This window comes from Dipodomys merriami, unplaced genomic scaffold, assembly GCF_024711535.1.
Source record: "Dipodomys merriami isolate MVZ:Mamm:240054 unplaced genomic scaffold, mDipMer1.0.p SCAF_137, whole genome shotgun sequence".
NCBI classification, from domain to species: Eukaryota; Metazoa; Chordata; class Mammalia; order Rodentia; family Heteromyidae; genus Dipodomys; species Dipodomys merriami.
In genome coordinates, this window is record NW_027202682.1 from 3,093,742 (window position 1) to 3,119,820 (window position 26,079).

Here is a 26,079-nt window from a genome sequence, read left to right on the forward strand (position 1 = left end):
TCCTATAACCCTAGCTATGTAAGAGACTGATCTTAGGAAGACTGCAGTTCCAAGACCAGAATAGCAGACAGAAACGTTCACGAGACCCCTTCTCAAGGGAAGATGCTGAGTGTGGTGGTACATTCCTGTCATCCTAACTACTATGGAAAGCAGAAATAGGCAAACTGTGCTGGAAGCAAGGCTTTATCTCAAAAATAACCAGCTCAGGGCTGGGAAGGTGGCTCAGTGGCAGAGCGCTTGCCTTGCATGCCTGAGGCCCTGGGTTCGATTCCTCAGCACCACATAAGCAAAAAGAAAAAAGCCGGAAGTGGCACTGTGGCTCAAGTGGTAGAGAGCTAGCCTTGAGCTGAAGAGCTGAGGGACAGCGCCCAGGCCCAGAGTTCAGGCCCCACGACCGGATCCAAAAATAATAATAATAATAACCAGCTCAGAAAAGTGTTGGAGGCATGGCTCAGTCGTAGAGCCATGCAAGTAAGAAGCCCTGAGTTAACACTCTAGTATTGTCTAACTTTAATCTAAATCTAAAGCTGGGCCGATGCCAGTAGCTCATGCCTATAATCCTAGCTACTCAAGAGGCTGAGATCTGAGGATCACAGTTCAAAGCCAGCCCAGGCAAGAAAGTCCATGAGGTTCTTATCTCCAATTAACCACCAGAAAGCCGGAAGTGGCACTGTGGCTCAAGTGGTGGAGCGCTTACCTTGAGATGAAGAGCTCAGGGACAGGGCCCACGTCCAGAGTTCAAGATCCATGACAGACAGACAGACAGACAGACAGACAGACAGACACATAACACACACACACACACACACACACACACACACACACACACACACACACACACACACACACACAGCTGGGAGTGTGGTTCAAGTGTACAGTGCTTGTTCAACATGTTCAAGGTCCTAGGTTCAATCCCCAGTGCAACACACAAAATCGTGGCCTAACAAAAACACACACCAGGCCTGGGCACAGTAGTTCACACCTGAAATCCCAGCTACTCAAAAGAAAAACAATCAAGATAACTACTGTCTGAGCTCAGCCCCGGACCCAAACAACAACAACAAAAGTTAAACAAGACCCCCACTGTCAACAAGGTGGGTGTTGTGATGGTTCACACCTATACTCCCAGCTAGACAGGAGGTGTTCAAGGCAGGCCCTGAGCAAAAATACAAGACCTTATCCAAAAAATAACTAAAACAAAAAAGGACTTGGGGTCTGTGGCTCAAGTGTTCAGAGTACCTTCCAAATTAAAACCCCAGTACTACAAGGGGTGGGTGAAGACCAATATACCTCCTGCTCCTAAATGGGCCACATCACCACAGTGACCATTCACTGACATGGCGTAAACCTAAGCTGACATGTTTATTAAGCTGGAGTTTCCATTATCTCTCTGTACATGCTGGAATACAGTTAAAACTACAAATTCAGGGGCTGGGAAGGTGGCTCAGTGGTAGAGTGCTTGCTTTGCATGCATGAGGTCCTGGGTTCGATTCCTCAGCACCACATAAGAAAAAAGCCAGAAGTGGCGCTGTGGCTCAAGTGGTAGAACACTCGCCTTGAGCTGAAGAGCTGAAGAACAGCGCCCAGGCCCAGAGTTCAGACCCCATGACTGGACCCCAAAAAAAAATTGTTTTAAAAATTTAAGGACCAGAAATAACTCTTTTCAATGGTATAAACAACCAGAACTAGCCCAGACTATGGCCAGATCATTTGCAAAGTCAAAAGCATTTTCTGTTGGCAACCTACCACTGCTGGAAAAAAGCCAAGGAAAGCAGTTTTCATGGAAAGGCATGGCTGTATTCAGTTGTCTGCTATCACCCACTTGCTCCTGGAATTCTTCCAGGACCTCAACTTGGTGACTGCAGAGTAAGGGAAATAGGCTACTGATTACAATGCCACAACCAGCAGTCACTGGCACAGCACCCCTGCTGAGGCGCACAACTGGACAAGAGCACTTCTCAGGCCCCTGACTCAGCCCGTACCGCCCCACTTCAGAAGCACAGCTATCACCGACTCACCAACGAAAATGATGGAAAGGGCATGCAGAAGAGGTCACAAAGGACTAGGTAGTAGGAGTGCAGGTGACACAAGAATTCAGAGCAAGGAACAGATGGGACTGAGTCTGAAAGAACGCTTGAAGAAAGAGGCAAAGGAAAAAGCTAGCAATACCTTCAGGAGCTGTGCCTCCACTACACCGGGGCAGGAAACCAGACAAGTTCTTCAATCAGGCTGTTAGTTTTACAAGACGAGAATAACAGTATGCAGGGATGAGCCCCAAGATGAGTCCACTTGGTCCTGTGCCCTAACACACTAAGTGCATCCCCTGAAGTGCAAATCACACTGAACCATGATTGTCATGTTGCAATGCAGCTCTATGGCTTACCAAATAATGGAGGTGTGAAAAGTCCTATTAAACATACAGTTGCCAGAGAAAAATGTTCTTAATCGAGTCCTTTGATTGATGGTACCAATCAGGAGACTCCGAGAAAGCCTAGAGTTCCCTTAGCAAGCAGCAGGTGAGTAGGAGATGAAGGCATGTCCGGGACGGCGGGCTGGTGAGGCAGCTCTGTTACTCTAACATGTCACTGACACCACAAGAGAAAAGCGCTCTTTTAAGTTTAAAAAAAAAAGGGGGGGGGCTGGGAACTAGTGGCTCACACCATAAATCCTAGCTACTCTGGAGTCTGAGACCTGAGGATCATGGTTCAAAGCCAGCCTGGGCAGAAGAAGTCCATGAGACTCTTATCTCCAATTAACCAAAAATGAAAGAAAGAAGACTCTTTTTTTTTTTTTTCCTTCAGTTGTAGGGCCTGAACTCTGGGCCTGGGCACTGTCCCTAAGCTCTTCAGCTCAAGGTTAGCATTCTACTTGAGCCAAAGCAACACTTCCAGCTTTTTCTGTGTATGTGGTGCTGAGGAATCGAACCCAGAGCCTCATGCATGCAAAGCAAGCGCTCTACCACTGAGCCACCTTCCCAGCCCCGTGAGACTCTTATCTACAAAAAACTACCAGAAAACCATAGCTGGCACTGTGGCTCAAAGTGGTAGAATGCTAGCGTTCAGCAACAGACCTCATGGATGGCACCCAGCCCCTGAGTTCAAGCCCCATAACTGACCAAAAGAAAAAAAGAAAAGCAGTTATGGGCCAGGTATCAGTGGCACATTACAGATCCTAACTACTCCAGAGGCGGAGATCTAAGGATTGCAGTTTGGAGTCAGCCCCAGGCAAGAAGATCCACCAAACTCTTATCTCCAATGAACTAAAGCCAGAAGTGGAGCTGTGGCTGAAATAGTAGAGCGCCAGCCTTGAGTAGAAAAAATATATAAACAAGTATATATACATATGCATAGAGCATTATCAAAGTACTTAATAGTAATGAGGGTTTCTTTTTTTAAAACATGTTATTGTATCACAGGGAAAACAAATTTTTTTACAGACATTCTCAATTCAAACATTCTGCCCATACATGACAACCCACTGTTTGGCTGCACAGCTTTTCTTAAAATATTAACCGAAGCTGCCATCAGATACGGAATACAACTAGATTCAACTAGGCAAACCAAACTGATGACTGTCAGGGATGACACCCGCTGGTCATTTATATCCAATTCACTTAAATTGTCATACTTGGCTCTACAGTATTATATGTGACCAGAACAAAGTGTGAGTGAACAAGGCTCAGTCACTGCTATCAGATATCTACTACTAGTCTTTGCAAAGGCAGGGAAGACACAAAAAGCAGGATGAAGCTCTATCCAACAGCTTATGTTTACTGCTTCAGCAGTCACACAGTTGCCCTTGGTACAAAGAAGGTACAATTATCCCCACTATCTGAACTCTGGTTCAAATTCAGGCAGCAAGAGATGCCACTGCATTAAAATCTATTTGATACCTGAGCTTTGGAGAATAATAAACAAGAGACTAGATCAGAGATTTGCCTGAATATGCTTAGTTCCCAAGTACAGACAGCAAGACCCTGTTGTAACTGTAAAGAGCCTATAAAGGAGCAAACCTTCCCCTTAAGAGATCATCTGGCAGCTAACACATCGCCCACCTGCCTCAGGCTCAGCACTGTCTTCAGAATGGTAGAACTTAAAAGGCTGTGGCAATACACATATAACCAAGAAAGTGATGTCTGTCAGACATCTTCCCGGAGGAAGGTACTACGAGGTGATGGAGGAGGGCAACCCACAGAGGCCAAGTTCACCCAAGCACACGTCAGAAAATACAGAACACAAGGAAATCAGATATGTGCTGTTAACAAAACTGTCAAGAAGGGGTGTGGCTCAAGAGGCCACAAGTGAACTGTGTTGGGAAAGGCACAAACAAAACAACAGTAATAGCCGGGTGTCAGTGGTTCACACGTGTCATCCTAGCTACTCAGGAGGCTGAGATCTGAGGATCACGGTTCAAAGCCAGCCCGGGCAGGGAGGTCCATGGGACTCTTATCTCCAATAAACCATCAGAAAACCGGAAGTGGCGTTGGGGCTCAAGTGGTAGAGCGTTAGCCTTGAGCTCAAGAGCTGAGGGACAGCGCCCAGGCCCAGAGTTCAAGCCCCATGACCAAAAAAACAAAAACAAAATAAACAACAGTAATGTTCCACTACTACTCTTGCAGTTTATCTTCCTCTACTCCAAAAACATAAATGTCCATAACATCACAAGATGAGCAGCCATCTGGCTAAGGGATAAATGACAGACCTAGTCTTAATGAACTCCAGAAGGCACAGAAGTGAGCTGACTATTAATGCTGATTACGAGTTTAAAAGGTGAGCACTGCTCAGAGCAAGGCGAAAGCTGCTTCAATTTCTCAAAATTCTTAGGACTTGATCCAGTAGTTAACACCTCCCACCACTAAACCTACTATGGAGGTAGCATCTTGACCACCTGCTCAACAGGCCGCTCCTCCCACTCTGGGACCCTCTATGGGAACAACCTTCTCCTGGTTTGTCCTATCTCTCTGTCCCTAGCTTACCTCCCCCCACGACTGATCAGGATGTCTGCTCACCACCATTCACTCTTTGATGGAGTGTAGGAAACTGCAAATCTTTTTTTTTTTTTTTTTGGGTCCGGTCGTGGGGCCTGAACTCTGGGCCTGGGCGCTGTCCCTCAGCTCTTCAGCTCAAGGCTAGCGCTCTACCACTTGAGCCACAGTGCCACTTCCGGCTTTTTTCTTTTTGCTTATGTGGTGCTGAGGAATCGAACCCAGGGCCTTGAGCATGCAAGGCAAGCGCTCTACCACTGAGCCACCTTCCCAGCCCGGAAACTGCAAATCTTAAGGCAGGTTTAAGATCTCTTTCCAAAATAGAGAACAAAAACATCTACAACAGCCAGGTGTGGTGGCTCACACCTGTAATCCTAGCTCCTCAAGAGGCTGAGATCTGAGGATCACAGTTCAAAGCCAGCTCCAGCAGAAAGTCCGTGAGACCTCTTATCTCTAATTAACTATCCCAAAGCCAGACATGGTGCTGTGGCTCACGTGGTAGAGTGCTAGCCTTGAGAAAGAGCTCAGGGACAGTGTACAGGATTAGTTTTCAAGCCCAGGACTGGCACCAAAATAAATAAATAATTTTAAAAAATATGTACCTACAATATCAGGCAGAACTCTCTGAAAAGACTTTTCTATAGTATGAAATCGGAAAGGAAACAAACTGGCAGGGTAATCTAACTAACACAATTACAAAGTCAGTAACTTTTTGTGGATGATGTCTAAAGACATATTACCTATCTCTCTTGACTTGTCTTGGGAAGAACAAGTTCTGGCCTGTTTTCCAGTATATTTTTTATTTGGGCAGAAAATGCAAATTGAATAATATGGGTCATCATAAGCACATGAAGTTTCCACTTAGAAAAGGCAATTGTTGTGATCACATTTTTCAAAAGCCATGAACTAAAGTTTACATTCTTAAGTATGTAATAATATACCCATGTGCATACACAGTAGTAGGTTCTTGAAAACACCATCCACTGATAATTATTTGCACTTCTTGACAATAAAGTCACTAGCATTCAATTCTTAGTTCTAATAGGCACTGTTAAGAGTACTCTAGATGCTTGTCTCTGCTCACAATAAAAAAGAAAGCATCTTTTACCCACATACAAGTTGAATACCATTCATTATAACAAGTAAATCTAAGAGTCTGAATCAAAGATGCTTGAGGGAGGCCAGGCAGTAGATCATTCCTGTAATCCCAGCTATTGAAGAAGCTGAGAACTGAGGATCTCAGAAAGCTGGAAGTGGAGGTATGGACTTAAGTGTTAGAGTGCCAGCCTTGAGTTACAAAACCTAAGCAAAAGCATGAAGCCCTGAGTTCAAGCTCCAACACCAGCAATAAGTAAATAATCAAATAAAACTTCAAAGAAATCCAATTTGTGAGCAATATAGTGTCCTTGTCTTTTAAGACAGTGTCTTATTATGTATGTAGTCCAGCTCTGCCTCAATTTATATAATCCTCCTGCCTCAGCCTCTCAAGTGCTAATGAGTATGCATATATTTTAATTACTAAGAAAAATCATTTGTTGTGATACTCATCCATACCAGCTTCTCAAATCTCTTCAAAGAATTTTTTTATTCCTTTTCTTGCACAACTCAGTATCATACATAATATATTAAGAAGCATTCTACCACTATAACTATGTCCTTAGCTCTTTTATTTGTAAGTATGCACGTATGTGTATACATGTATATACGCATGCATGCAAGCATACATGTATGTATATATTTGAGATGGACTAAGTGCTACTTCTGCCAGGACTGGCTTCAAACTCTAAACTCTCTTGCCTCAAGCAATTCTCCTAAGTAGCTGTGTTTATAGGCACAGGTCAACCAACACTCCCAGTTCATTTTAGAATGTCATGGTATACCTTCAAAAGCATGAGGAAAACTGTAATCAAATAAAAAATACCAAGAATTCTTCACAGAGTCATGAACAGGCCAAGTACAAAAGTCAGAGGTGTTCTTCCAGGAAGATGTAAGCTGTAACTCTTCATACAATAAAAAATACTCCTAAGAGTTGAGGCTTACTCTCCTAGCAATCTGTTCTATAAATTTTGTGTATGGGGAAACTGCATTCTACTCATAGAAGATAAAGTGTTATATATTCCCCTGTTACTTTATAGACAAAATGCTGTAGTTAAAAAAATGTACAAGGGCCGGGCGCTGGTGGCTCACGCCTGTAATCCTAGCTACTCAGGAGGCTGAGATCTGAGGATCGCAGTTCAAAGCCAGCCCAGGCAGGAGAGACCTTGAGATTCCTATCTCCAATAAACCACCAGAAAACCGGAAGTGGCGCTACATGTAGCTCAAGTGGTAGAGCGCTTGCCTTGAGCTGAAGAGCTGAGGGACAGCGCCCAGGCTGAGTTCAAGCCCCACGACCAACAAAAAAAAAAAAAAAAAAAAAAAAATGTACAAGGGGCTAGGAAGGTGGCTCAGTGGTAGAGCGCTTGCCTTGCATGCATGAGGCCCTGGTTTCAATTCCTCAGCACCACATATGCAGAAAAAGCCAGAAGTGATGCTGTGGCTCAAGTGGTAGAGCGCTAGCCTTGAGCTGAAGAGCTGAGGGACAGCACCCAGGCCCAGAGTTCAGGCCCACGACCGACAAAAATAAAAATAAAAATAAATGTACAAGCTGGGAATGTGGCTTACTGGTAGATGCTTGCCTAACATACATGAAGCACTGGGTTCAATTCCTCAGCACCACATAAATAGAAAAAGCCAGAAGTGGCACTGTGACTCAAGTGGTAGAGCGCTAGCCTTGAGCAAAAGAAGCTCAGGGACAGTGCCCAGGCCCTGAGTTCAAGCCCCAGGACTGGCACCAAAAAAAGAAAAGCAGCAGTCCTGGAAGTTAGTAATGGTGGGACGTCAGTGAATGTCTGCACTTTCTAGTAGTTTTGAATGATCTTCCATCCAGGGAGGAAAGTGACGCAAAAAATTTTATTCCTCGTGCAAAATAGATTTGGTACCCATTTTATAGGGTTTATTAGCCATGATACGACAAGAGATCACATTTGCAAAGCACACCCGGCACAGGGCCCAGCACAACTGGCACGTCCTTTCCTGCTCTCTATCATAATTCAAAAAATATAAGCATAATAATTGCTTCTTTTGTTCAAGGCTAGCACTCTACCACTTGAGCCACAGAGCCTGAGGAATTGAACTCAGAGTTTCATGCATGCTAGGCAAGCATTCTATCTATCACTAAGCCACATTCCCAGCTCTAGTAACTGTTATTCTTATTCACAAGATCATGCTAAAATTTCATGTTATAGGCATGTATTACTTTTGAAAAATGTCAAAAATATTACACAGTGATGAACATACAAAAAAAACCCGTGTTATAATTTGGTGACAGATGGATAGCAAATTACTGTCTACAGTAAGTATAACTCTTTCCAAAATACAGCAAGAATATTTTGGAAGAGCCAGTCCTTGCAGTTATGCTTAGGATCTGCTTACATTAAGAGAAGCACAGTGTCTCAAAGATTTCTACACTGAACTTATTCTGTGGACAATTCAACAAACTACAGAGATAATCTGTAAAGTGGAAATATACAATCACCATGGGCCAACCACTGCACAGCATTATGGATGTCCACCCTCACCATCAAAACAGAGCATACCCCAGTGGTACCACATCACCAGCACCACCGACACTGCACCTGCTCCAGATGAACGGATTCTGGAGGTAGCACAGTGCCAGGAGCCGAGTCTGATCAGCCAGTTTCAAGTTCTGTTGGCTACCCCAGGGATTAAACTGTGACTCCCAAAAGACCCTATCTAAGGAGAATGAAGCCACAAAACCTGCTCTAAGAAAGTTTAAAAACAGGGGCGAGGAAGGTGGCTCAGTGGTAGAGCGCTTGCCTCGCATGCATGAGTCCCTGGGTTCAATTCCTCAGCACTACATAAGAAAAAAGCCAGAAGTGGCACTGTGGCTCAAGTGGTAGAGCGCTAGCCTTGAGCTGAAGAACTGAGGAACAGCGCCCAGGCCCAGAGTTCAGGCCCCACGACGGGACCCCCAAAAAAAAAAAATCACACAGCCGGGCGCCAGTAGCTCATACCTATAATTCTAGCTACTCAGGAGGTTGAGATCTGAGGTTCGTAGTTCAAAAAACCAGCCCAGGCAGAAGAGTCTGTGAAGCTTTCATCTCCAGTAAACCACCAGAAAAAAACAGAAGTGGCGCTGTAGCTCAAGTGGTAGAGCACTAGCCTTCAGCTTAAAAGTTGAGGGAGAGGGAGGTGATGCTGTAGCTCAAGTGGTAGAGCGCTCGCCTTGAGCTGAAGAGCTGAGGGACAGCGCCCAGGCCCAGAGTTCAAGCCCCACGGCCGACCAAAAAAAAAAAAAAGAAAGAAAAGTTGAGGGAGAGCACTCAGGCCCAGAGCCCCACGACTACCACCACCACCAACAACAACAACAACAAAGAGTCTCACAGACCTTCCTGCCAGGGCTGGCTTTGAATTGCAATCCCCAGATCCTAGCCTCCTGAGTAGCTAGGATTGTAAGCCACTAGCATTTGGCTTTCCATCCCATTTTTCAATAGCCATGAAAGAGCTAGATTAAGTCCAAAAATTATGGTCTCCTGGCCTCTGAGAGTCCAGAAGTAGACACTCCTTATCTATTAAATTTCATTCCCAGTTAGTTATCCAAAGGAAATGAAAGCCTGCATGTGCCACACAAAAATGTGTAATAAGCCAGGCACAAATGGGTCATACCTGTAATCCTAGCTACTCAAGAGGCTAAAATCTGAGAATCATGATTTGAAGCCAGCTAGAAAAGTCCATCACTCTCATCTCCAAAAAACCACCAAAAAAACCCCCAGAAAGTAGAGCTCTGGCTTAAGTGGTAGAGTGCTAGCCTTGACTGAAAAGGCCCCAAGACAGTACTCAAGCCTGTTCAAACTCCAGGACCCATAATAAACAAACAAGCTAATACACACTTGTAAAAATGTTAACAGAAGGGCTGGGAAGTTGGCTCAGTGGTAGAGCGCTTGCCTTGCATGCCTGAGGCCCTGGGTTCGATTCCTCAGCACCACATAAGCAAAAAGAAAAAAGCCGGAAGTGGCGCTGTGGCTCAAGTGGTAGAGCGCTAGCCTTGAGCTGAAGAGCTGAGGGACAGCACCCAGGCCCAGAGTTCAGGCCCCACGACTGGACCAAAAAAAAAAAAAAAAAAAAAAAAAAAAATGTTAACAGAAGCTTATTCATAATAGTTCCAAAACATAATGTCCCATTAAAAGAAGAACAAATAAGCAAAAGAATGAACAGCAGGGCTGGGAAGTTGAGCCAACTTCCAGAGCCTGAGGCCCTGGGTTCGATTCCTCAGCACCACATAAGCAAAAAGAAAAAAAGCCGGAAGTGGTGCTGTGGCTCAAGTGGTAGAGCGCTAGCCTTGAGCTGAGGAGCTGAGGGACAGTGCCCAGGCCCAGAGTTCAGGCCCCAAGACCGGACCCCCCCCAAAAAAAAGAATGAACAGTAATAATAATAATAATACAACCCTACTGATTCATATATTAACACTCATGAAGCTCATAAAAAAATAACTAAATTGAACTCTACAGAAAAATAACAACAAAAAAAAAAGAAAAGCAAAATCTAATACACATATCCCCACAAAGTGCTGAATATTAGCCCAGCTAGAGAGGGGCCCAGCACTTGGGAGAACCTGCCATCAAGTGGGGAAAAACTCAAGTCTAAGCTTAAAGCATCCAACCAAAATGATGGCAAATTAGAGACAGGGGTCCAAATCTCCAGGATGAAGTACTACAGGTAAAAATAAAAGTAGTATTATTAATATCCCTAGTACTTTACTTGGAAAAAAATGAAAGGGGAAAAAAAGCCCTACTCTAGCCTCACTGTGAACAAACATTCATTACACATGCCTGTTTTGGTCCCTTTTTGGATATGTTAGAACTAAAAGGACCTCTAAGGCCACATAGGCCAAAGCAAGCAGTGGGAAGGTGGGCTTAACAGGGTTTAGGATTTGGTAGGCAAGTGTCCACATCACTTTTTCTTCCATTCATTCTTCAAGGAGGGTCCTGGGCTTCTGCCCGGGGCCAGCCCCTACTTCTGTTTCTGTGTAGCTAGGCTCACAGGCATGCATCATCTCTTTCAGCTTAGTTGACATAAGAGTTCTCCTAAACTTTTTACCCAAATTGGCCCTGAATGGCAAACCTATCTCTGCCTCTTGAATGGATTACAAGTGTGCGCCATTAAACCAAAGTTTAATCAGCCTTTAAATCAGAAAGATTTTGGATCACCTGGCCAAATAACCTCACAATACTTTCTTCTTTCTACCAGACACCTTACCCGTGCAGTGCAGTATCTCTCAGCAAAAGAAAGCTAATTTAAGTGTGTATAGCTTCTAAATCCCGGTTACGCTGATCTTTTTTCTTTCAAACTACAAGACAAGTGTTTGGGTTATTTTCAGTAGAAAACTAGAACATACTCCTAAAAAATTACATCTAATTTTGTTGAAATGGCTTGTATTTTTTCTATTCTGAATGTCTTCTCATCTGGTATAATAATGCACACTGATAATGCCAGCACTCAGGAGGCTGAAACAGGAGGATCACAAAGAATATAAGCAATTAGCAAAACCAACTACTGATAAATTTATGAAAAGACATTGTGTGTGTGTGCTGGTCCTAGGGCTTGACCTTAGGGCCTAGGTGCCTCCCTGAGTTGTTTTTTTTTTTCTTCAAGGACAGCACTCTACCACTTGAGCCACAGTTCCACTCCCAGATTTTTTGTGGTTAACTGGAGAGGAGTCTCCTAGATTTCCCCTCTGGGCTGGCTTAGGACCGATATTCTCAGATCTCAAGCCCTTAAGTAGCTAGGATGACAAACATAAGCCACAGGTGCCTGGCTGCAATTTGTCTTTATTAAGACTATCTTTAGGGGGCTGGGAAGGTGGCTCAGTGGTAGAGTGCTTGCCTTGCATGCATGAGGCCCTGGGTTCGATTCCTCAGTACCACAAAAGAAAAAAGAAAAAAGCACTGTGGCTCAAGTGGTAGAGTGCTAGCCTTGAGCTGAAGAGCTGAGGGACAGCACCCAGGCCCAGAGTTCAGGCCCCGAGACCGGACCCAAAAAAAAAAAAAAAAAAAAAAGAATATCTTTGGGCTGGGAATGTGGCTTAGTGGTAGAGTGCTTGTCTTTCATTCATGAAGGCCTGGGTTCAATTCCTCAGCACCACATAAATACAAAAAGCCAGAAATGGTGCTGTGGCTCAAGTGGTAGAGCCCAAAGAATAGCTTTGAGCACAGAGAGGCTCAAGGACAGTTGCCCAGGCCCTGAGTTCAAGCTCTAGGACTAACAACAACAACAAAAAAAAGCACTATGGAAAAAAAACAAAAAGATGTATTTTTGCCAGGTGCCAGTGACTCACACCTGTAATCCTAGCTATTCAGGAGGCTGAGATCTGAGGATCGCGGTTCAAAGCCAGCCCAGGCAGGAAAGACGATGAGATTCCTATCTCCAATAAACCACTAGAAAACCGGAAGTGGCGCTGTAGCTCAAGTGGTAGAGTGCTTGCCTTGAGCTGAAGAGCTGAGGGACAGCGCCCAGGCCCAGAGTTCAAGCCCCATGACCGACAAAAAAAAAAAAAAAGAGTATCTTTTTCGGGGCTGGCAAGGTAGCTCAGTGGTAGAGTGCCTGCCCTGAATGCATGAGGCCCTGGATACGATTCCTCACACCACATAAGGAAAAGCCAAAAGCGGCACTATGACTAAAGTAGTAGAATGATAACCTTAAGCTGAAGAGCTCAGGGACAAAGCCAAAGCCCAGGCCCAGGCCCAGAGTTCAGGCCCCACAACCAAAAAAAACAACAACAAAAAAAAAGAATGTCTTTTCACTGGGCACTGGTGGCTTATGTCTGTCATCCTAGCTATTCAGGAGACTGAGATCTGAGGATATCAGTTCAAAGCCAGCCCTGGCAGGAAAGTCCATGAGACGATCTCCAATAAACCACCAGAAAACTGGAAGTGGTGTTGTGGCTCAAGAGGCAGAGCACTAGCCTTGAGCTGAAGAGCTGAGGGTCAGTGCCTAGGCCCTAAGTTCAAGCCCTATTACAAGGAAGGAAGGAAGGAAGGAAGGGAGGGAGGGAGGGAGGGAGGGAGGGAGGGAGGGAGGGAGGGAGGGAGGGAGAAAAAAGAGAGAAAGAGGGGAGAGAGAAAGAAAGGGGAGAGAGAGAGAGAGAAAGAAGAGAAAGAAAGAAGAGAGAGGAAGGAAGGAAGGAAGGAAGGAAGGAAGGAAGGAAGGAAGGAAGGAAGGAAGGAAGGAAGGAGAGAAAGAAAAGGAAGGAAAGAAAGAAAAGGAAGAAGGAGAAAGAAAGAGAAAGCGAGAAAGAAAAGCAAGCAAGGACAGATTGCCTAAAAGAATGACAAGTATAAGAAAACCTCTATCTAACAGTATCTAATATTGTTAAAAATTTAGGCAGGGGCTATTCACTCTTGGTAAGGGTGAAATTTGCACAATATTTTTGTGAAGTGTTTGGTAAGATCTATTTCAATTTAAAATGTCAAAATCCTTTAATACAAAAATTCCAATTTCAAGAATTTTTCAGCATTCACTCAATTGTACAAAGAAGTGTGTTTAAGAAGGTGTGAAACAAAACTGTGACAATACCAAAATACTGAAAATAGTCCGTTTAGCCTAAAGGGCTCATGTCCTATAAATTACAACAGACACAAATTAGGTTACTACTGCAACAGGTTACTACTGCGACACTATAAAGAATAACATGACATGATTTCCAACTAGCAGTGGAGTTCTTCAGACCCTGTGTGATATGTCAATGCCAGTGAGCCTGACAGCTAATGTGTTTTAAAATGCTGTATAAATACTGATTTTAAAGAAATCTCCTTGAGCTGGGTGGCAGGGGCTCACACCTATAATCCTAGCTACTCAGGAGGCTGAGATCTGAGGATCATGTTTCAGAGCCAGCCTAAGCAGGAAAGTCTGTGAGACTCTTATCTCCAAACAGTCACCAGATAACTGGAAGTGGTGCTGTGGCTCAAGTGGTAGAGCACTAGCCTTGAACAATAGAAGCTCAGAGACAGAATCCACACCCAGAGTTCAAGCCCTAGGACCAGCCCCAAAAAAATAAAATTAAAGAAAGAAAGAAAGAAATCTCCTTCAGGTATCCAAGATTATTCAAGAACCTGAGAGCACGGCTGGGAAGGTGGCTCAGTGGTACAGTGCTTGCCTTGCATGCATGAGGCCCTGGGTTCGATTCCTCAGCACCGCATAAACAGAAAAAGCTGAAGTGGCGCTGTGGCTCCAGTGGGAGAGCGCTAGCCTTGAGCTGAAGAGCTGAGGGACAGCGCCCAGGCCCAGAGTTCAGGCCCCATGACTGGCAAAAAAAAAAAAAAAGAAAAACCTGAGAGCAAAAAGTTTGAAAACTAGGGGCTGGGAAGTTGGCTCAGTGGTAGAGCACTTGCCTTGCATGCTCGAGGCCCTGGGTTCGATTCCTCAGCACCACATAAGAAAAAGCTGGAAGTGGCGCTGTGGCTCAAGTGGTAGAGCACTAGCCTTGAGCTGAAGAGCCGAGGGACAGCGCCCAGGCCCAGAGTTCAGGCCCCACGACCAGACCCAAAACAATCAAAAAAAAAAAAAACCAACAACAAAAAGTTTGAAAACTACTGGATTATGCTAGTTATGTCTCCTTTTATGTATGATTTAAGTTCTCCAAATAGAACGATTCCTTAAACTGGACAGTGTGGAGTAGAGTGATGACTTAAGAGTGTAGAAATGTCCATATACCCAGGAGGCATAAACCCTTTTCCATCATACTCTAAAATGATCAGTGCCACCCACTCACCCCAGACTCTTCCTCCAGCAACAGGTAACATTAAAACTTATGTTTGCAGCCGGGCGCTGGTGGCTCACGCCTGTAATCCTAGCTACTCAGGAGGCTGAGATCTGAAGATCGCGGTTCAAAGCCAGCCCGGGCAGGAGAGACCGTGAGACTCCTATCTCCAATAAACCACCAGAAAACCGGAAGTGGCGCTGTAGCTCAAGTGGTAGAGCGCTCGCCTTGAGCTGAAGAGCTGAGGGACAGCACCCAGGCCCAGAGTTCAAGCCCCACGACCGACAAAAAAAAAAAAACAACAACAACAACTTATGTTTGCATTCCCCACTACTTCCATTTCAAAAGATAAACTCAATTACAATGTGGGACTACTTCTCTCGTACTTAAGTAAAAAAGAAAGTCATGGGGCTTCGTACCAGTCACCCATGTTCTCAAGCCCCCTGAAGGAGAAACTGTGTTCTACTCTTACCTCTCCCTTCTTCTTGAGAATAATCAAATTCAAAGAACAGTCCTAACAGTCTGGAATTGGCTAAATTGCACTGAAAAAGGTCCACCGTGGCTATCACTCGTAAGCCTTGGGTTGCAGAATCTCTGCAGGGTTTTTTACTTTACTGGCAAAACAGCCTGTGTTTCTTTTTCCTCACTCTTCTCCTATGTCAGGTTCCATTTTCTTCAGTTTCTCCTATCTGTCTTGGCATTTGTCTTTCCTTAGTGGATGTAAATCCCAGCCCAGGCTATTCCCCAGAGTATAGCTCCCTCCAGGCCTTGCAGGGTTGTACAATCACCCAGAGGTTTCTTAAAGCTCAGAGTTCCAGACTGCACCCCAAGATTCTAAGTTAGGAGGTCTGCCTTCCCAACAAGCTCCCAGGTGACTAAACTGCTAGCCTAAGGGTACTTTGAGAACCACTGCTGTGGTCTTTCTAATGAGACCCAAGGACCCACATATCCATGGCTCTGCCCAACCTTTCTCCTGTGTTAAAGGAGCAGATAACTAACCATCTTGAGTAAAATGGACAGAAACAGTAAACAATATTGCCAGGTAAATGAAAAAAAAAGACACACACAAGAAAGTACTCTATCAAATGCATAAAGTGAAGTATAAAGCATTCATTACCAGATCTACAAACTAATGCACTAAAAGGCATATTTTTGGCAGAAGTTGCCTCTTTCAAGTTCCCTATTTTTACACATGCTCTTTGGGTTAAAAATTGAAGGTCAGTGGTACCTGCCTATAATCCTAGCATTTGGAAGTCTGAGGCAGGAAACTACAAGTTTGAGGCCAGGCTGTGTCACACAGTTTCCAGTCGCCAAGAGCAACAACAAAGCACTATCATTTTAAAGATATGGGCAGAAATCTTTATCATGAAAAGAGCTCTTCCACATATGCATGTCATGTACAAAGACCAACAAGAGGGACAACAGAGCATGTTACTTAGAGAATAATGCCTCTAAGGGGCTGGGAATGTGGCTTAGTGGTAGAGTGCTGGCCTAGCATGCATGAATACCTGGGGTCAAGTCCTCAGTAACATACACAACACAACAAAACAAAACAAACAAACAAAAAGCCAGGATAAAACCTCTGCTTGACAAGTAATGTTCAATCACTTCAGTTTACATACCTTAGTCATGCCTCCTGCTTGCGCTGTGTTCAGTCCCGTGTGGCCGGCCATTTGCGGGGAAACCTGTGTTAAGGTTTCAGCCAACACACTGCTAGTGGCTCCCTGCATAGTTGGAGCAGGGTAAGGCATTCCAGCTCCCCTTCCTCTGCCAGCAGCCCCAAGAGATCCATTCATGACTTGGGCCTGGCCTTGTTGGGCCTGATTCATTAAGCTATGGCCAGAGTTACTATTGAGAAGGCCCGGGTGGGTCTGGTTAAAGTTAGCATTCATACAGATCCCAGGTCCAGTCTGCGACGTAGCAGGGCTACTAGTCACCAGCCCTACTTGCTTTTGTGCTTGCGGATTCAGTGCCTGGGAAGCAGGGGTGGTGGGCCCCGAGGTGCTGGCTGCCTGTTTGGGCAAGTTAGGGGTCGATGAATCACCCTGGTTCAGAGGGCTCTTGCCCATGGCACCCAAGCTGGCCATGTTTGTACTATTCGGCTGCCCTTGAGCCTGGCCACCAAGGCCCTGATGCACAGGGCTGCTGGCGCTCACATTTCCTATTCCTGGGTTGATACTAGAGCCGCTGCCACCACGAAGAAGCTCCGACAGTTGTTTATGTTTGGAAGCAGCATCTGGAACCAGGTTCCCACTGTTTAAAAGGCTTAACTCTCCTCCATTGGGGATCAGCTCATCAGGAAGATCATTTTCCAAGTCAAACAATGATCCAAAATCTAGAAATTAAAACAGAAATGGAAATGAGAAACTACACAATCATAATAGCTCTCCAACTGTGATATATTACTACGATCTTAACCTAATGGGACATTTAACACAAAATACTAGCAGATCTTTTTTGCTTTGTTTTGTTTTGGCCAGTCATGGGGCCTGAACTCTGGGCCTGGGCACTGTCCCTCACCTCTTCAGCTCAGGGCTAGTGCTCTACCACTTGAGCCATAACGCCACTTCTGGCTTTTTCTGCTTATGTGGTGCTGAAGAATCGAACCCAGGGCCTCATGCATGCAAGGCAAGTACTCCACCACTGAGCCACCTTCCCAGCCCAATACTAGCATATCTTAAGAGCAATGTCAAAATGTTTCAAAACTTTAATAAAAATATTTTTAAGCTCAAAAAAATGGAAATAGTTATACAAAGATGAGAAGGGGGTCAGCCCTACTATACTTTATCATTTCCTAAAATAATAAATGTGGTGTGAGGAAAAGCTCAGGTATACAAATAGGTCTGGAGAAGGTCAAAAATTCATTAAATTAAATGCTAAGATACTTTTAAGAGGAGCTGGGAAGGTGGCTCAGTGGTAGAGTGCTTGCCTTGCATGCATGAGGCCCTGGGTTCGATTCCTCAGCACCACATAAGCAGAAAAGGCTGTAAGTGGTGCCGTGGCTCAAGTGGTAGAGTGCTAGCCTTGAGCTGAAGAGCTGAGGGACAGCATCCAGGCCCAGAGTTCAGGCACCATGACTAGCAAAAAAAAAAAAAAAAGATACTTTTAAGAATAGTTGTGGGGCCGGGCGCTGGTGGCTCACGCCTGTAATCCTAGCTACTCAGGAGGCTGAGATCTGAGGATCGCGGTTCAAAGCCAGCCTGGGCAGGAGAGACCGTGAGACTCCTATCTCCAATAAAACCACCAGAAAACCGGAAGTGGTGCTGTAGCTCAAGTGGTAGAGCGCTCGCCTTGAGCTGATGAGCTGAGGGCCAACGCCCAGGCCCAGAGTTCAAGCCCCAGGACCGACAAAAAAAAAAAAAAAAAAAAGAATAGTTGTGGGGGCTAGGAAGGTGGCTTAGTGGTAGACGCTTGCCTTGCATGCATGCGGCCTTGGGTTTGATTCCTCAGCACCACATAAGCAGAAAAAGCCGGAAGTGGCACTGTGGTTCAAATGGTAGAACACTAGCCTTGAGCTGAAGAGCTCAGGGATAAAGCCAAGGCCCAGGCCCAGAGTTCAGGCCCTACCACCGACAGAAAACACAAAAAAAAAGAATGGATGTGTGGGGCTGGGAAGGTGGCTTAGTGGTAGAGTGCTTGCCTAGCATGCATGAAGCCCTGGGTTCGATTTCTCAGTACCACATAAACAGAAAAACCCAGTAGTGGAGTTGTGGCTCAAGTGGCAGAGCGTTAGCCTTGAGCAAAAGAAGCTCAGAGACAGTGTCCAGGCCCTGAGTTCAAGCCCTAGGATGGGCACAAAAAAATATGTGTGTAGCCGGGTATCAGTGGCTCACGCCTGTAATCCTAGGTACTCAGGAGGCCGAGATCTGAGGATCCCCGTTCCAAGCCAGCCCAGGAAGGAAACCACCAGAAAATCAGAAGTGATGCTTTGGCTCAAGTGGTAGAGCCCTAGTCTTGAGCTGTAGATCTGAGGGACAGCACCCAGGCCCAGAGTTCAAGCCCCACGACACACACACACACACACACACACACACACACACACAACTCATACACGCGCGCGCGCGCGCGCACACACGCACACACACACACACACACACACACACGGTGTGTAAAAGAAGTAACTGAACAGGTTACATGACTAGCAATTTGGAAAAAACCTTAAATGATTGCACATTTACAAGTTTCTGGCCATAACAGAAAATGAGATTAGTGATTTCTTAAAATGTTAAGGCTGCTGATAATAATTATACACATAGAAATAAAAATAGTGGGGCTAGGATGGTGGCTCAGTGGTAGAGCGCTTGCCTTGCATGCATGAGGCCCTGGGTTCCATTCCTCAGCACCACATAAGCAAAAAGAAAAAAGCCGGAAGTGGCGCTGTGGCTCAAGTGGTAGAGCGCTAGCCTTGAGCTGAAGAGCTGAGGGACATCGCCCAGGCCCAGAGTTCAGGCCCCATGACCTGACCCCCCCCAAAAAAACAAAGGTGTGTATGTTATAGAAAAATATGCAAATGGAATATGTATGCAAATAGAGAGTAAGATTAGAGCAATAGAGGGAATATAACATGTTAAAAATAAAATTAGGGGCTGGGAAGGTGGCTCAGTGGTAGAGTGCTTGCCTAGCATGCATGAGGCCCTGGGTTGATTCCTCAGTTCCACATACACAGAAAAGGCTGGAAGTGGCACTGTGGCTCAAGTGGTAGAGTAGCTATCCTGGAGCAGAAAGAAGCTCAGGGACAGTGCCAGGCCTTGAGTTCAAGCCACAGGACTGGCCAAAAAAATAAAAATAAATTAATGCAATTGGTCATATTAGTGTAATAGTAGGACAGTGGGCACGTGTGGCTTTTTAAATTTTAATATATCCATCTACTCTATCACTTCCCCCCTTTAGAAATGTAAAAGCTTTCAGGGGAACAGACCATGTAGTGTCTGCTATCTAACATCTCTCTTTCACTGCTGACAAACCTGTGTGGTGTAAAGGTAGCTGCCTCAGAAGTTTCCTGAGAAAGAGCAGAGCCTTTCCTGGCCACTGGACAGCATGATCAAGTAAGCCAGACACCATGACTACCTTCCCTGTGCAGAAGACGCAGGAGGCTGAGGGGAACTGAACATCTGTCAGCCAAAATCATTCGGGAAAAGGTTTTTTCTGATAGTACGTTATGCTCAGAAAGAAATCTCCTTTTCATCACCAGGTTTTATTATGGGCCTGGAGCACCCCCACCTTGTAGCCATGAGAGGATCTTCAACCATTTTCACACTAAGGATGGCCACAGAAAAAGAGGGGGAAAGCCCAAAACCCAACACAAGGTAGTAAAGCTGCTGCACTGTTTTTTGGGGGGTTTTTTTGGGTCGGTCATGGGGCTTGAACTCTAGGCTTGGGTGCTGTCCCTGCGCTCTTCAGCTCAAGGCGCTCTTCAGCTCAAGGCAAGCGCTCTACCACTTGAGCCACAGCGCCACTTCCGGTTTTCTAGTGGTTTATTGGAGATCAGAGTCTCATGGGCTTTCCTGTCCAGGCTGGCTTTGAACTGTGATCCTCAGATCTCAGCCCCCTGAGTAGCTAGGATTACAGGCGTGAGCCACCAGCACCTGGCATCTGCTGCCCTGTTTAATCATTGGACCTTTCTACTTTCCTCCAGCTTCTTGTTATGCGAGAAAATACACTGACTGGGGCTTAAGCCACTTTAGCTGGAGTTTACCCTAATTGCAGCTGAAAGCATCCTAGCATATCCATCATGTCTGTGAAGTTCAAGCTCCTGAGCTTACACAGCATACAAGACCAAAAGAAAGAGACCTCGGCATTCAAAGGTCTTAGCCTTCTTTACTCTGCACCTCTGGATGCACTCTACTCTCTAGCCATTAACATAGTGAGCTGCTACATACATCAGTAATCTTCCTTCTGGATGCTCTCTTGGTTGAAAACCAATTCCATTCCCACTAGATCAAACACAACGGCTACACAGACTTGCAGATTTCTCTAGGCTAGTCTTGCAGAGCAGCCCCTCTCACACACAAGTTATCTGAACTTCCTTGCCTAGCAAACTTGCTCTGACACACTTTTCAGCTGACTATAAAGAATGAAGTACTATTTGCTGAGTGTACTCTCTCTCTCTCTCTCTCTCTCTCTCTCTCTCTCTCTCTCTCTCTCACATAGAGCAGTAGGATCCTTTCCTCCTAAGTACTTCAGTGTGTATCTCCCAAGAACATCTTTTACATAATCACCACACACATATCCAACGCACAAAGTAAACTGGGTGTCCTCACACCTGCAATACTAACTACTTAGAAGGCTAAGATCTGAGGGGCATGGTTTGAAGCCACTGGGCAGAAGTGGCGCTGTGGCTCAAGTGGTAGAGCACTAGACTTGAACTGAGTAAGTAGCTCAGGGATAGCACCCAGGCCTAGAGTTCAAGCCCCATGACCAAAAAAAAAAAAAAAAGGTCACAAACTTTCGTGCCCCAGTTGGCTTTGAACCACAATCCTCAGATCTCATCCTTCTGCGTAGCTAGGATTATAGTCCTGAGTCACCAGCATCTGGCTCCCAATGAGCTTTTTAAAGCATCCAGAAGTGTTTTTCCCAGGAGAGGAAGAAAAAAAAAACAAAGAAAAGTAGATAAGCCTAGACAAAAAAAGTTGATAAACCCATATAAAGCCACAATTTATTTAAATTCAGAGTTATGTCAGAGCCCTAACTTGGTACAGAAAAACAGAAAAGCTGAACTCAGAGTTCAGATCCTGACTTAACTCCTGGCCACGTGTCTGAACTAATTAATTACCTAATCTTGTCATCTAAGATCCTTATTTACAAAACAAAGACAATATCCCAGGTCACATAGCAAAAGCTGGACTTGGATACTTGGTGCCACCACATGTTGTGGTTTGTAATATCCTACAGAACTTTTTTTTTCCCCCTTTGGTCAGTCATGGGGCTTGAACTCTGGGCCTGGGCACTGTCCCTCAGCTCTTCAGTTCAAGGCTACTGCTCTACCACTTGAGCCGTGGCACCACTTCCAGTTTTCTGGTGGTTTATTTGGAGATAAGAGTCTCACTGACAGGCTGAGAATGTGGCTCAGTGGTAGAGTGCTTGCCTAGTATGCATAAAACTCTGGGTTCAATTCCTCAGTATCATACACACAGAAAAAGCCGGAAGTGGCACTGTGGCTGAATTGGTAGAGTGCTAGCCTTGAGCAAAAGAAGCTCAAGGATAGCGCCCAGGCCCTGAGTTCAAGCCCCAGGACTGGCCAAAAAAAAAAGTCTCACGGACTTTCTTGCTTGGGCTGGCTTTGAACTGTGATCCTCAGATCTCAACCTCCTTAGTAGCTAGGATTACAGGCTTGAGCCACCAGCACTAGGCTACATAACTATTTTCTTACCAAGTACAGAGGCTTTTTACTTTGCCTGATGTTTAGTTTAAATTCCTCTGTCACATCTTGTCCACCTTGAAGACTCTTTTCATCCTATTTCAGTCCAAACACATCCGAAGCTATTTGGATACAGTGAGTGTCAACTAATTTCTCTCAGCTTTATCTAAACATGTTTATAACCATAACCATGAGTACTAGGTGTGGCTTTTTAAGAAGACAAGATAGGCTGCCTACATATTTATCATGTTTTTCTTACTTTTCCCTATACTCTATTTTTGAAAATACACAAAGAGTAAAAAAAGGCACGCCAGGATATTGTGACATGGCATAGCTACACTTTCTACATGCCAGTGTCCCAACAAAGGGGTTGAGCAATAGCAATCTGAATCATCATCGGAAGTTCCTAAGATTCAAGACTGAGAACTGCCAGGCACCAGTGGCTCAGCCTGTAATCCTAGCTACTCAGAAGGCTGTGAACTGAGGATCACAGTTCAAAGCCAGCCCAGGCAGGAAACTCCATAAGAATCTTCTCTCCAATAAACCATCCAGAAAACCAGAAGTGGTGCTGTGGCTAAAGTGGTAGAGCGCTCGCCTTGAGCTGAAGAGCTGAGCGACAGCGCCCAGGCCCAGAGTTCAAGCCCCATGACCGGCCAAAAAAAAGACTAAGAACTACAATTTCAATCCCAGGTAAATTCTCTCTGTGTGCAAATCACCAGAGTCTTAGAAACTGTACCATCCTGTTGCAGTACAAGACTGCCAGTACCCTGTTTTCAGGTCCATCAGCCTTAGCAGGAGTCTTCCCGATCATATAACAAATACCATACACTATCAGTCACTCTAAAACTGCTAGGCAGAGAACCTTTTCTCTTCTGGGGCTTCTTGGCCACCAATCTGAAGCCCACCATAAAAAGAAACCCAAAGACCAAAAAAAGAAACCCAAATCAGTACACACAGATTCTGCTTAGGTGATGACCTTCTGAACACTCAAAGACAAATAGTATTATTCCACATGAGCTATAAGACTTAGTCTTATTTATTATGATCACAGGTAGCAGTGCAACTTTTATCTCAGTACTTGGGAAGCAGGAGGATCACAGTCCTGGCTGGTCTGACTATTACATAGGAAGACCCTGTCTGGAAAGAAATAAATCTATTGAGTACTCATGGGGGGAAAAATCCTGTTATTTTTTGGAGGGGGAATGCTAATAGGGTTAGAACTCAGGTCCTTGCTAGCAGGTGTCTTACAACTGAACCTCATCTCCAACCTCTACAACTTGGCATTCTACAGAACCAAATACGAAGATGACCAAGGCAGAATGGCACGTGGTATAGATCCAGCTCCTCAGAAAACAAGCTGGAGGCTCATTTGAGGCCAGGAATAAGAGACTAGCCTGAGCTCCCTCCTCCTCTCACAAAGCAAAAATGCAGGTATGGGAGGCACGGCTGGGGCAGCAACACAAGCTAGCAGCCAGTTGAAGCAACTCAACAAGACCCATCTGAAAGAAAAAAAAAAAAAAAAGTAAAATAAAAAGGGTTGGGAATGCTGCACACCAAAGGTGAGGCTCTATGCTCAGTCCTCAGAGCAAAAGGGAGACAGCTGGGCGTCGGTGGCTCACACCTGTAATTGTAGCTACAAGAGACTGAGATTTGAGGATCACAGTTCAAAGCTAGCCTAGGGAAGAAAGTCTATGAGACTCCTCTCCAATGAACCACCAAAAAACTGGAAGTGATGCGATGGCTCAAAGTGGTAGAGCACTAGCCTTGAGAAAAAAAGCTCAAGGACAGTGCCCAGACCATGAGTTCAAGCCCCATGACCCTCCCCCCATAAAAAAGGGGGGGCTCAGGGAGAGCAGCAGTAAATGGCTGAATCAATTTGCCCAGCCAATAACATCTTAAAAGTTGAGTAGGTACAATAGCTCAAGAATGTAATCCTAGGGTCTGGGGAAGAGTGGTAGAGTGCTCACCTTGCATGCATAAGACCCTGGGTTCGGTTCCTCAGTATCATATAAGCAGAAAAAGCCAGAAGTGGCGCTGTGGCTCAAGGGGAGCACTAGCCTTGAGCTGAAGAGCTGAGGGACAGTACTCAGGCCCAGAGTTCAGGCCCCATGACCGACCAAAAAAAAAAAAAAAAAGTAAACCTAGTTAACTTGGGAGGCAGAGTTCAAAGGGTGGCAACTCTAGGCTAGCCTGAGCAAAAAAAAAAGTTGTTCAGGGGACTCCCATCTCAATCAATGGTAAAGTAATGCATGCCTACTATCGCAGCTACAGAAGCACAATTGTTGGGTGCAATGGCACCTGCCTGATATGAAAAACGAGAAGGCACAAATAAAAGATGTAGGCCAGGCCAGTCTAGACAGAAACCAAGACACTACCTGAAAAAGAAAATGACTGGCTGGAGTCATGGCTCAACTAGTAAAGTGTCAGCCTAGCAAGAGCAAGATTGAGTACAATCCCCAGTACTGTCCCCCCTTGGAGGGAAAAAAAAAGTTCTTTTGCTTAAAAACAATGTCAAATACATCAGCTAAACAAATCATCCACAAAACATCTTTCTTCAGATTTAAGGTCTCATTTGTCTTTTATTTTTTTACTGGTCCTGGAGCTTTAACTCTGGGCCTGGGTGCATCCTGAGCTTCTTTGGCTTACGGCTAGTGCTCTACCACTTGAGCCACAGTGCCACTTCTGGCTTTTTCTGATCAGTTTATTGGTGGTAAGAGTCTCACAGACTTTCCTACCTAGGCTGGCCTGGAACCATGGTCCTCAGATCTCAGCCTCCTCCTCCTGAGTTTCTAGGATTACAGGTGTGAGCCACTGGCACCCAGATTCTCTTCTGTCTTAAGACCTTATTTTTTTCAGCAGCACTTGGGAGGATGAGGCAGGAGGATTTCAAGTCCTGGGCCAGCCTGGAATTGAATTTTGTGTCCCAGACTCTCTTTATTGACATAATTGATTATCAAAACATAGACAAACCATTTTACCATACTTTATTAGCCAGAAGAATGAACTGCTGTACTCCACAGACAGATGAAATAAGCTGAACTTACACTATCCACTTCAAGTGGGTACCTTGCAAGGTCATAAGCTCCATGAAATCAGCAATGTCACATCTAACTCAGAATCTGGCCTGTATTGAAAGAGACTATATGGACCACAAAGAACATGTAATTACAAATTACAATGCGGATATGGATCATGAAGATTATTACAAAGTAGTCATCTTAACATTTACATTTATCGCTACATACTGAAAATAGAAACAAAAAGAACAAAAATTAGAAAGTGAAATCTGTTGGAATGTTACATTGTTTGACTTGTCTTTTTTTTTTTTTTTTTTTTGGGTCGGTCGTGGGGATTAAACTCTGGGCCTGGGCACTGCGCCTCAGCTCCTCAGCTCAAGACGAGCGCTCTACCACTTGAGCTACAGCGCCACTTCCAGTTTTCTAGTGGTTTATTGGAGATAGGAGTCTCACGGTCTTTCCTGCCCAGGCTGGCTTTCAACCGCGATCCTCAGATCTCAGCCTCCTGAGTAGCTAGGATTACAGGCGTGAGCCACTGGCACCCGGCTCTTGTCTTTCTTTTTATATACCTCTTTATTATCTTACAGAGAGCCATTCCCATATTCTGGAGTCCAGAACCTGGATCCTTACACTTGGCTGCTATAGCCCTGAATCAACGAACCTCAATTCTGAGACTGAAGCAAAGACTAAATGTAGAGGAAGAAATGGAAATGTGAGAAATAAGCAACAAAGGCGTTCAGATACTGTTAAATATATTCACATTTCTGTACTCCCTTCCCACAAATATTTCCTCTTCCCACCCACTCCTTATTTCTCTTTAGCATCCTTACTTCCTGTGAAAAATATTCAGGTCTGCACTCCCTAATTTTTCAGAGTTCTTTTGACATTACTTGTATCTCTGACTACT

At 44.9% G+C, this 26,079-nt stretch overlaps 1 protein-coding gene across 1 annotated transcript in view; it reads right to left on the reverse strand.

The window, feature by feature from the left end:
* Positions 1-26,079, reverse strand: part of LOC138825499 (histone lysine acetyltransferase CREBBP-like) — a 130,790-nt gene that overhangs the window by 84,135 nt on the left and 20,576 nt on the right. The window contains exon 2 of the mRNA XM_070020143.1: positions 16,421-17,133. Within this exon, the coding sequence (XP_069876244.1) occupies positions 16,421-17,133 (713 nt within the window). The remainder of the gene's footprint in view (positions 1-16,420; positions 17,134-26,079) is intronic.